This window comes from Pan troglodytes, chromosome 17, assembly GCF_028858775.2.
Source record: "Pan troglodytes isolate AG18354 chromosome 17, NHGRI_mPanTro3-v2.0_pri, whole genome shotgun sequence".
Taxonomy (NCBI): domain Eukaryota; kingdom Metazoa; phylum Chordata; class Mammalia; order Primates; family Hominidae; genus Pan; species Pan troglodytes.
This window is the reverse complement of record NC_072415.2, coordinates 22975508-22988156: the sequence shown is the minus strand read 5'-3', so window position 1 is coordinate 22988156 and position 12649 is coordinate 22975508. Positions and strand designations below refer to the sequence as shown.

General features: G+C 38.0%; 1 protein-coding gene across 8 annotated transcripts in view; it reads left to right on the top strand.

Annotated features, from left to right (window-relative positions):
- The window catches only part of PTPRM (protein tyrosine phosphatase receptor type M), an 826360-nt gene that overhangs the window by 337538 nt on the left and 476173 nt on the right, over window positions 1-12649 (top strand). For all 8 annotated transcript variants that reach the window (XM_512029.7, XM_009433655.5, XM_009433656.5 and 5 more), the window contains exon 4: window positions 1525-1603. In XM_512029.7, the coding sequence (XP_512029.4) occupies window positions 1525-1603 (79 nt within the window). The remainder of the gene's footprint in view (window positions 1-1524; window positions 1604-12649) is intronic.

Below are 12649 nucleotides of genomic sequence, written 5' to 3'. Positions count from 1 at the left end.
TTCTTTCTTTCTTTCCTTTTTTTTTTATTTTTTTTTTATTTTGTTGAGACTGAGTTTTGCTCTTGTTGCCCAGGCTGGAGTGCAATGGCACAATCTCGGCTCACTGCAACCTCCGCCTCCCAGATTCAAGCGATTCTCCTGTGTCAGCCTCCTGAGTAGCTGGGATTACAGGCGTATGCCACCACGTCCACCTAATTTTTGTATTTTTAGTAGAGTTGGGGTTTCACCATTTTGGCCAGGCTAGTCTCAAACTCCTGACCTCAGGTGATCTGCCTGCCTCGGCCTCCCAAAGTGCTGGGATTATAGGCCTGAGCCACCGCGCCCAGCCCTGGTTCTTTCTTTTTTGCCTTAATTTCTCTGAAGTGGCTCCACCATCTTAAAAAACTCCGCCATTCTTAGAACCTCCAGGCATGTAGGCCTTTTCCTCTTCTCTTGCTTCTCCAATTATCAAGGAAGAGCTAACGCCCTCTTGATTTTGCCACTGTGGACATTTTTATATTATTTTCCTCTTGATTCATAGCTTTATTGTCTGATTTTCAGTTAGCATAGTCTCTTCACTGCATTATTAATAGGCTATCTTTCCTGGTGTCTCTGTCCTAAAGGGGAGTCTTCTGCAGCCTGGCCACAGCTGACCTTTGTGGCGGTAGGTCCCAATTCTCCCCTTGAAGGCCATGGTCATGACCACCTCAGGGCCTTCACATGTGCCCAGGACTGAGCCTGGTCCTCTTCACACTGTTAGCTCCTTCTCATCCTGTAGCTATTGGCACAGATTTCACCTCCTCATGGGAGGTCCTCCATGTGTATATTCTTATAGTACACTGCACTTACTGTATTTTTTTTCACTTGTGTAAATCTTACTACCCCACATGGTCCAGTGTGGTCAGAGAGTTACTTTCAGAACCTTCAGAAAAGGTTTAGATCGCCTAAAGCAATCTGAATCTTAACGTTGTCTCTTGAGGGAAAACAACCACAATCCAAATGTGTGTATGGCAGTGGGTTTAACATACAGTGCAACCTTAAAAGTCTTCTTTAGACTTTGTTTCATGTTCAGGATCTCTCACAAGCTCAACTCTGGCTTTGGGTGGGGAATCCTTTCTATCTGCTGAAACTGTTGGAGAGGTAACCCCAAAGCCTCTTCTATCTTGGTGTCCCCATCTTCCACCCAAGCAGCTTACCCACCAACAAGTTGCCGTCTGTGCCAACTCACTATCCTGTGAGCTTCCTTGCTTTTCCTACAGTGTATGTGTCATCCCCCGCAACCCCATGAAGTATCCTTTCACTATGGGTTTTCTAAGTTGGGGTTCTGTCTAACGCATTCACTACCTATTGACCTCCCTGAAGACTGGGGTGGGGTCTTGCCTATCTTTGTAGTCTAGAACCTGGAACATTGACTAGCAGATGTTACGTACATGAATTAATGAATTGGTGAAAGAATAAACGAAATTATGTGTGTTATATATAGGAGATACTTGGTAAAAGTAAGACAAAATGAATAAATAATGTAAATCTTTCTTAATTTTCCAGGTGATTTTTGAAGTGATAACTTCTGGACATCAAGGCTATCTCGCTATCGATGAGGTGAAGGTGTTAGGACATCCATGTAGTAAGTTGTCTTTATTTGTAAATATTCGGGTACATCATTGGGGGCATGTTTACATTATGAATGACGAGAAGGGATGAAAACCTGTGAAGAGGTCATCTTGCCAAGACAGTTCCCTGACAGGCCTGTATTGTTGGTTTGCCAGCCCAGAAATCCAAAAGCATGTACTTAGTGTAAATGCCATGGTTTGTATAAGTCTTTTAAAATTTGGTTCAGGAATGGGGAATCAAGGAATTCTTTGGCATGCTCAGACATCTTTGCAAAGAACCTGTTTATTTGTTGCCGTGGTCTTTAGAATTCGCTTTTCAGTAGTAGCACAAAGTTAAATATTGAGAATCTGTGCATTTTGTTTATAAGTCCAGTATGTTTTTGGCACAGTTCCTTAGTATTTATCACATGGTTTCAGGTGATATAGCTGCAAACAGGCCTGGGATCTGTCAAATAAAAGACACCTACCTAAACCACCTGGGGACCCCAGAAATGGCCTGCTCTTCATCTTTTAAAAATTAATACTTTAAAAAAGTACAATAGGTGATAAACATACAATTTTTAAAATATCTACTATGAACAACTAACAGTTTGTCATATTTGTATGTGAACCTTTTTCCTTAAATAAAATAGTACAAATTGCTAGATCTGTTTCTCCCCAAACCCTGCCCCCCAGGGGCCACCACAGTGGTGAGCTGGTTGTTGCACCTGTTATGGTTTCTAGTCTGCACACAGCAACAGACTGTAGCTGCTTGAAGCAGAAAAGGCATCCTGTTGATAGAGAATTGGAGGGCAGTGGTATTCCTGAGAACACTAGTGGTCTAGACTCAGATGATGAGCAGGCCCCCAAAGTGAGGCTACGCAAGCAGCCACAGCAACCACTATGGCAGGGGAGCCAGCTGCGAGGACAAGGGGAGCTGGTGCTGTGTCTCTGTGCACCTTACCCTTGGAAGATGACCCTTGCCTAGACATTCTGCGCTGATTTGGGCCTTGGCATCTTTGGCCTTAGGTGCAAAGCCCTGAGGGGGATAGTCAGGGTGAGCGAGCTAGATCATGCACTCATTCATGCCTGGCAATTGGTGTCACTAAGAAAGTGAGTTGTTGGCTTTTCCCACTCTGTCAAGGGAGCTGGGCCTCAACTTTTACTGAGAAACATATAGTGCTGAGCAACTGAACACTGCAAATGTGTGTGTGTGTGTGTGTATGCGCGTGTGTGTGCTCTTTCCCATAATCCCCAAGGGTTTATAAAAGCAAAAAAGTAAGGATTGCCTTTTATAAATGCTAATGAATGGTTTCCAGCCATACAAATTTCTCTGTATTCTTTTTTTTTTTTTTAACTTAAGTGTTAGATATTTTAGGTCAATCCATGGTATTCTATCATATGGATTTACTACATTCTATTTTTCTAGTATTTTATGAACATTTAGTGTTTCCCACAGTTTTTCTCTATTAAATATTGCTGCAGTGAGCATTATGGATGTGCCTACTGGTGCAGTGTTGAGAGCCTCAGTGGAGTGTGTTCTTAGAGGCTGAATTGCTGGGATGTAGTGCAGAGACGTTCTTAGTTTTATTGGATGCTGCCAAAATGCTATGAAGTGTCTGAACCAGTTTATATTCCCACCAGCAGTGCATGGTAGCTTTATTTTCCCTGTATCTTTGTTCAAAATTGATATCACCAGACTTCAAATTTTTGGCCATCTGAGGGATGATAACCTGCTTTATTTTTAGGATCTCTGGCATTAAAGAGAAACTGGCTAGTTCATATATTTCATGGGTCTTTCCTGATGACCCTATGCAAAATTATGAAAGAATGGTTATATCTACAATAATAAAAATGGAAATATTTGCAGGAGTGGCTCAGCTTTTTATTGCATGGATTTGAATAGACCACCAGGACCCTCTTTGTTAAGCTTTATAGAGGAGACCTGTGTGGTTGTTACCTGATGAATGTATCATGACACAGGTGTTTTAATTCCATCTAAAGGGGTTTTGCTCTCTCTGATATCTTTATTTGGTGCTTTGAAGCTTGCCAAACATTGAAGTTAACATAAAGCAATCATTTGTTCATTACAAAGGCAGATGTTACTTTTGTGTCATGTTACATTTGTCTTTTCTTCTGTTGTCAGCAAAACTGGGGAGTTCAAGAAGATTCCCTGTCCCCTCCCATTTCATGAAAAGACAGGAAAACCATCAAGGCTGTACCTAATTGAAACAGCAGGGTAAATTTAGGAAGCAGAATGCAATTACCTGAGCTGGAACTCAGCCAAATCCTCAGAGTAATAGCCTCCAGCTAGAAAAGTGCCATGAGATCTTCTAATATGCACAAAGTTCATGGACTCTGATTCACTTCTTACCTAGGAGGTTAAAAACATAAGAGCTGTAATTGCATGCCTACCAAGTGCTGAGCACTCTAATGACATAGTCTGCCTCCCTGTTTCTTAGAGCAGAGCTCACGGCAAGGCAGATGTACTGGGTGCAGGTGTGGTGGCTGCAGTCAAGGTTGCACATGGCTTTCTATTACATATCCTGGGCTCCATTTTCCACATCTGGCCACTAGCCAGCATAATAGCTCCTGAAGTGTAGCGCCTTCTATTTTACTGGATTTTAGTCATTGTGTGCAGCAAAGACCTAAAGACTTCATGCTTATCAGTGCCTTCCTAAAACATGTCTCAAGCAATTTTGTTCTTCCCATAGGAGATAGCTTTCTGTAGCCATAGAAATGGTGTTTATCTTCTCTCCTTTGGAGAATACCTGTGCTAATACCTAATTGGCTTTGGGAACTGCTGTGAGGGCACAGAATTGCAAAACAGGCTCTGTACCAAGGTGATGTATGGTACAACAGCGTTGTGAACTGGAAGCCTTAAATGGTTTTGATGATAGCTCTTCCTTAGCTTATTTTTTCCTGAATCTCTAAGTTAATGGGGGAAGCATGCAAATAAAGATTTTAAAGAAGGCAATAGTTTGTTCTTAAAATTAAAGCTTTACAGGTAATAGTTTATGAGCTTTCTTATCAGGATTTCATTATAATGAATTATTTTGAAATTTTGATGTTCATTAAATTTAAATCCTAAAGGAGCATTAATATTTTATATCTAAAACTATGCTTTCCAAATGGCTGCAAAATTGCTGAATCTCATTTGCTCCACTGTAAAGGCTCTTGTTTGGATTCATATAGGTTTATGAGTAAGCAGTACAACATTTTTTAATATTAGATATTCTGATACAAGTATATAGTTGCTCATAAAATTGACTTTGGTGACAATAAGATGCAAGATCAGCCTGAAATATGGAGATGACTGTGCAAAATCAGCAGCTCTCTAGCATATGACCACTTCTAATAAACAGATAATTTTTGCATTTGGTATGCACACTAAAAATATATTTGGAATTTGGTTCAATAATCCTGGTAAGAAAAGAAGCATTTTATTACAATAGCTTCCTAATGTTGTCTCCTGTTCTTAAATACATTATGAGCTGTGCATATATGGGTATTTCTCTTATTACCTTCTGGTGCTGATAATGTATTTTTATGTCTTAAAAGCCGTATGTAATTTTAATAGATTTATTGACATATCACTGACATAATTTATCCATGTTTAAAGTGTACAATTCAGTAATTTTTAGTTTATTCACAGAGTATGTACCCACGACCATAGTCAAATTTAAAATATCTTCAACATCCCCCAAAAGACCCACTACCCATTAATAGTCATTCTTTATTTTCTCTTGTTACTGGTGGAGGGTGTCCAGGTTCTTGGTGTCTTGAACAAAGAATTGGACAAAACGCACAAACAAAGCAAGGAAAGAATGAAGCAACAAAAGCAGAGATTTATTGAAAATGAAAAATACACTCCACAGGGTGGGAGCTGCCCGAGCAAGTGGCTCAAGATCCCCATGACTGAATTTTCTGGGGTTTAAAATTCCCTCTAGAGGTTTCCCATTGGTTACTTGGTGTACACCCTGTGTAAGTGAAGTAGTGGCCGATGGTCAGTCTGATTGGTCGTGGGAGGGGACCGGTCAGAGGCTGAAGTGAAGATACAAAGTTACACCCTCTGCAAACATCTGATTGGTTGCAGAAAGTGACCAATCAGAGACTGAAGTGAAGTTACAAAGTTATACTCCTATAAAATGAAAACTTAGCCCAAGACCAGCCTGACTGGTTGCAGGAGGGGACCAATCAGAGGTACTTTCAATTTTTCATCTGCCACCCAGAAAAAGTTGGGGGAGGCAGTGTGCAAAGGAAGTAGTCTCTGGTCCTTTTGTCACTTGGGTGTGGAAGGTTGGGATTTTCCTTTTGATTTAGTTCTAGGAAGTCAGCATGATTCGGCCTTAGGTTCCTTGCCTCTAGACCCTATTCTCCCGACTTACTCTGGCCACCACTCCTAGCCCTAGGCAACCATTAATTTACTTGTTGTTCCTGTAGATTTGCTTGTTCTCCATATTCATTTAAATGCAGTCGCGCTATATGTGGCCCTTTGTGTCTGGCTTCCTTCACTTAGCATGTTTCAAAGTTCATCCATGTTGTAGTGTATGTCAATATTTCACTCCTTCTTAAAACCAAATAGTATTTTATTGCATGGATATACCACATTTTATGTAAGCATGCATCAGTTGATGGACATTCAGGTTGTTTCACCTTTGGACTATTGGGAATAATGCTGCTGTGAACATTTATTATCAGTTCTCTTGGGTATCATGCTCTCAGACACATACTTATGAGTAGAATTGCTGGGTCACATTGTAACTGTTTTTAGCATTTGAAGAACTGTGAAATTGTTTTTTAAATTGGCTGCACCATTTTCCATTTCAAACAGCAGTGTATGATTTCAATTTCTTCATATTCTTGTGAATATTTATGTCTTTAAAAAAAATCATAGCCATCCTTGTGGGTTTCAGGTGGCACCTGTTTGTAGTTTGGATTACCTAATGACTAATGATGTTGAGCATCTTTCCATGTGCCATTTATATGTATGTTTGGGAGAAATGTCTATTCAGATCCTTTCCCCATTTTTAATTGAGTTGTTTATCTTTTTATTATTCAGTTATAAGAGGTTTTATATATCTACATACAAATTCCTTATCAGACATATGATTCAAAAACATTTCCCCCCAGTCTGTGAGTTGTTTTTTCATTTTCTTGATGGCATCCTTAACAGCACAAAGGTTTAAATTTTGATAAAGTCCAATTTTCTGTTTTTTCTTTCATCACTTAGATACAACTATTTGGAGTTGTAGCTAATAATTCTTCTAAGATCACAAAGCTTTTCTATGTTTTTTCCAAAGAGTTTTATGGTTTCAATTTTTTTTTTTTTTTTTTTTTTTTTGAGATGGAGTCTCTCTTTCTCACCCAGGCTGTAGTGCAGTGGTGTGATCTCGGCTCACTGCAACCTCCGCCTCCCACGTTTAAGTGATTCTCCTGCCTCAGCCTCCTGAGTAGCTGCGATTACAGGTGTCTGCCACCAAGCCCAGCTAATTTTGTATTTTTAGTAGAGACGGGGTTTCACCAATTTGGCCAGGCTGGTCTCCAACTCTTGACCTCAGGTGTTCTGCCTGCCTCAGCCTCCCAAAGTGCTGGGATTACAGGCATGAGCCACTGTGCCCGGCCTATAGTTTCAATTCTTACTTACAGGTCTATGAGCTATTTGAGTTAATATTTGTGTATGCTGTAAGAAAGTGGTGAAAATTCATTCTTTTGCATATGGATATGCAGTTGTTCCAGCACCATTTGTTGACACACTGTTCTTTCCCCATTAAATTGCCTTGGTACCCTTGTTGAAAATTAATTAATAAATATAAAGACATTTCTGGACCCTCAGTTCTATTCAGTTGATCTACATGACTATTCTGCTACAAGTATGATACTATTTTGATTACTGTAACTTTTTAGTAAATTTTGAAATTTGGATCAGTGGGTCTTCCAAGTTTGTTCTTTTCTCATTATTGTTTTGGCTATTCTGAATCCTTTGTACTTTTTTTTTTTTTTTTTTTGAGACGGAGTCTCGCTCTGTCACCCAGGCTGGAGTGCAGTGGCGCTATCTTGGCTCACTGCAAGCTCCGCCTACCGGGTTCATGCCATTCTCCTGCCTCAGCCTGTAGTTGGGACTACAGGCGCCTGCCACCACGCCCGGCTAATTTTTTTTTTCTTTTGTATTTTTAGTAGAGGTGGGGTTTCACAGTGTTAGCCAGGATGGTCTCAATCTCCTGACCTCGTGATCCGTCCGCCTCAGCCTCCCAAAGTGCTGGGATTACAGGCATGAGCCACTGCGCCCAGCCAATCCCTTGTACTTTCAAATGAATTTGAGAATCAGCTTATCAATTTCAGCCAAAAAAATTCAGCTGGAATATTGATAGGGATTGTGTTGAATCTGTAGACTGGTTTGGGTGCGGGGTTATTGCTATCTTAACATTATCAGGCTTTGTGATCTGTGAATGTGGGATGTCTTTCCTTTTATTGAAGTCTTTTAAAATTTCCTTTAATAGTGTTTGTGGTTTTCAGAGTACAAGTTCTATTCTTCATTTGTTAAATTTATTCCTAAGTATTTTATTTTGAAGTTGTTTTAAGTAGAATTGCTTTCTTAATTTTATTTTTGGATTGTTCATTTCTCGCTTGTAGAAATGCAGTTGATTTTGTGTATTGATCTTGTATCTCGAGATCTTGATGAACTTGCTTATTAGCTCTAATTGGTTTTTTGGTGGATCCATAGGATTTTCTGTATGCAAAATTGTGTCATCTTCAAGTAGGTTTTCCAGATTCCTATTTTTCCAACCCAGGTGAATTTTATTATTTTTCTTGCTAGTTTGCCATGGCTAAAACCTCCAGTACAATGTTGAATAGAAGCAAAAAGAACAGAAGTGCTTGTCTTGTTCCTCATCTTAGGAGGACAGCTTTCAGTCTTTTAGCATGATGTTGGCTGTGGTGTTTTGTAAATGCTTGTTTTTAGGAAGAAAGTTCCTTTTTCTTCCTAGTTTGTTGGATGTTTTTATCAAGAAATGCTGTTGGGTTTTAGCAAATCCTTTTTCTCTATCAGATTATTATGTGGCTTCCATCCTATATTCTGGCATATTATATTGATTGATTTTGGGATGTTAAAACAACCTAGCAGTCCTGGAACACATCTCACTTAGGCATGGTGTATAATCTTTTTTAATATGTTGGCATGTAGTAATGAAACATTATACGAAGTTACTGGGATATATGATGCCTTCAATTCTGAAATCTTACAATTATACAGAATCATGCCCCATTATTTTGATGCCAATTTAAAAACAAAATAATACAGTAAAAAAGAGATAAAGCCCTTCTAAACCCATGTGCTGTATATTGGATAAATTGAATACAAAATCCAAGACTGTCCTGTATTATTACTTGGGCAATAGAAAATGAGTCAGCAATTTCTTTAAATATTAAAGTTTATAATATGGCCTCCTAAATTCAAAATTATTCTTATTTTTTAAAATAGTATTTTCCTTATTAATTTGTGTAGTCACACATTGCTTACCACTCCCAAATTTAGATTTTTTAATGAAGATTTATTAAATAGTGTGATTGAAATAAGAATAACAGCGACAAAGCACAAATTAGAATTGTTTTCGGAATTATGTTCTGCTGAATAAAGACAGATTCATGTGCTTTGGTTGAGAGATGTGTGGGACTCAGAATTGACCTTTCATTTTAAACATGTGGGAACACAATTTGGACTTTTCTCTAAAGGAATATCATTCTTCTTAAGATATAGTCGATTTCTAAAAGTTATTTATATGTAGTGGCTACCTTAGTTTTCTCTGATAAGAATGTTGAATCTCTTTTTCCACTTGAAAAATTATTCCATTAAAGCCTATTCTTACCTTTCAAGGAAAACAAAACTGACTTTGACCTGAAACATGTTAAGAGAAATTTTCTGCTTCTATCACAGGAATTACTTGGCTTTTTTTGGACCTATAATCTCATTTGTATAAGAAGAAAATAATAATGTTTTTCTCACTGAGTAAATATAGGGATTACATTAGTTAATGTACATATAGAATTTATCACAATGCTTACCACATTCTAAGAATTTAATTAATGTTAGCTATTATTATTATTATTATTATTAGGCACTACATTGTGATAGACTTGCTAGAATTAGTTAGCTGCTAATGGTAAACCTCTAAATAGCTAAAATGATTGATATCCTAGATGGGGAAGTTTAGTTGTATGTCCATCGTTAAATTCCAAAAATGTTTGCAAAATATATTGGTTCTCAGTGTTAGAGTAAGCAGTACCAGGCTGTTCTTTTTGGCAGCAATTTGCTTCCTTGTTTGTGATGATATGTTACACAAATAGAGAGAAATATTAACTATTTTTATTCTGGTGGTTGGGCATGCATCCCGTACATTTCAACCTATGCCATTACATTAAAATGTAAGTTAAAGCAAAAGGGGGTTAGGACATAGTCCTCTTGTTCCACTTCAGTTTGCACTTTGATCTCACAAATTACTCTTCTCTGATTTTGTTGCTAGTATTTGTATGCAGACTTTGAAGAATCAATAATAATGAAACATCTACAAAACGATTTGTATCTTGGTCAATGATAATTCTTGGCTTTGGGATCAAAGGCTTATTTGAGATCAATTAATACATGAAAACCTCTATTCTTTCTTAGTAAGAAGCAACAGAATATGGAAGCGATGAGAGGATAGGAGGGTTGTACTAAGAACCTGTTTGTTATTCTTGGAAGATATTTAGTTTTTAAATCTCCTACAGGTTTTAGAAGAAAGCTGGCATAGCATTTTGAAAGGGTATCCAGGAGACAAGTGGGCCTATAAATTTGGAGAGAGAGAGAGAATGTTTCTTTTTGAATATGAGATAGATTGAAATTTCTATTCTAAAGGTGGTATACACCTGATGTTACAATTAAAGTAGTATGGCAAGATTCAGAGCATACAGCTCAGCATGGGATCTCCACTTTTCTGGCTGTAGAGCTCTTTTTCTTGGGCTCTTTTCCAGGTTCCAGTGATAGATCAGTTATTTTAAATAGTAAGGAACATTTTTGTGGGCTAAGTATGAGGCACAGAGAACACCTTGGCTTCATCAACTTGTTTATTCTTTATATCAACACTGCGAAATAGGTACTTTTAAAAAATCTCTATTTTACAAATAAAAAAATTTTTTGAAGATTTAGGTTTAAGAATTTTTGCATATATTCAGAGATAGTAAAGGACTGAAGGAAGTATTGATGCTTGAACACAAATGTGCTGAAATCCAAATCTTAAAATAGTATCAGCCTTAAGCTGCTTGCCACCTGAAAATGGTTGTAGGATTTATAGCACTAAACAAGGGGAATCTAGGCATCTTAAAAGCTTGGAAGATTATATAAGCCTTTAATATTTACTGAAAAAATTTACACCATTAGCAGAAAGTTGACTTTCATGTTCTTGGAGAAATCTGATCTCACAGTCATTTTGTTAAGTGAAATAACTTAGAAACAGAAAAACAAAAACTACACGTTTTCACTTACAAGTGGGAGCTAAACAATGTGTATATATGGACATAAAAGAATAATAGACATTGGAGACCCTGAAAGGTGGGACGGGGAAAGAGGTGCGTGATGAGAAATTACCTATGGTGAATAATGTACACAGTTCAGGTGATGGGTACACTAAAAATCCAGACTTCATTGCTATGCAGTATATCCAAGGAACAAAACTGCACTTGGATCCCTTAAATCCATTAAGATACAAAACTTTAAAAGAAAGTGATATTCCAAAACTGGGCGTACCGTAGATGAACACACCTTTAGCAGAACCAGCGACAATTCTCATATTCACATTATTTTTTAACTCCTACGTTTGCTGATAGAGTGTATGCATTTTATAACTTTCTCAAGAAAGATTATAGAAGTTAGTACTTATTGTATTTTTTAAAATAAACAGCAGACATATACTTCTTACAGTTCTGGAGCCTGAAAGTCTGAGATCAGGGTGCCAACACGGTCAGGTTATGGTGAGGACCGTCTTCTGGGTTGCAGACTTCCATCTTTTTTGTTGTGTCCTCACGTGGCAGACAGAGGGGGAAAGAGCTGAGTCCTTTTCTTTTTTAAAAAAAATGTTATTTTATTTTAAATAATAATAACAAAATAAATCGACACATAATTGTACATATATATGAGGTATAGAATGATTTTTGAAACATGTATACGATGTATAATGATCAAGTCAGGGTTAATTAGCTTATCACCTCAAACATTTATCATTTTTTTGTGCTGGGAACATTCCATATCCTCTCTTCTATTAATAGGTATTTGCAAATATACCAGAAATTATTGTTAATTATAGTCACCCTACTGTACTGTAAAACACTGTAACTTTATTAATACTTATATCTAACTGTAATTTTGTTTTCATTAGCCAGCATCTCCTTGTCCCTCTACGCCCTACCTTTCCTATCCCTTAGTAACCACTCTTGACTTCTGAGATCAACTTTATGATCTCTCTTACATGAGTGAGAATGTGGTATTTGTCCTTCTGTGCCTGGCTTTTATCACTTAACATCATGTATGTACTCTAGGCACATCCATGCTGCAGCAAATGACAAGGTACTTTTGAAAAGGTGGTGAAAAAGCTCTTTCATACCCTGATGGTAAAAATGTGAATTGTTATAAGCTTTTATGGAAAGCAGTTTGACAATTTATGTCAAATGTCTTTTAAAATGTGTGTTTTAAAAATTATCTTTGGCCAGGCGCGGTGGCTCACGCCTGTAATCCCAGCACTTTGGGAGGCCAAGGCAGGCAGATCACGAGGTCAGGAGATCGCGACCATCCTGGCTAACACAGTGAAACCCCATCTCTACTAAAAATACAAAAAACAATTAGCCAGGTGTGGTGGCAGGCGCCTGTAGTCCCAGCTACTCAGGAGGCTGAGGCAGGAGAATGGCGCAAACCCGGGAGGCGGAGGTTGCAGTGAGCCCAGCTCGCGCCACTGCACTCCAGCCTGGGCGACAGAATGAGACTCTGTCTAAAAAAAATATACTTTTTTATTGATACATAATATAAGTGCATATTTGGGGGTACATGTGATAATTTA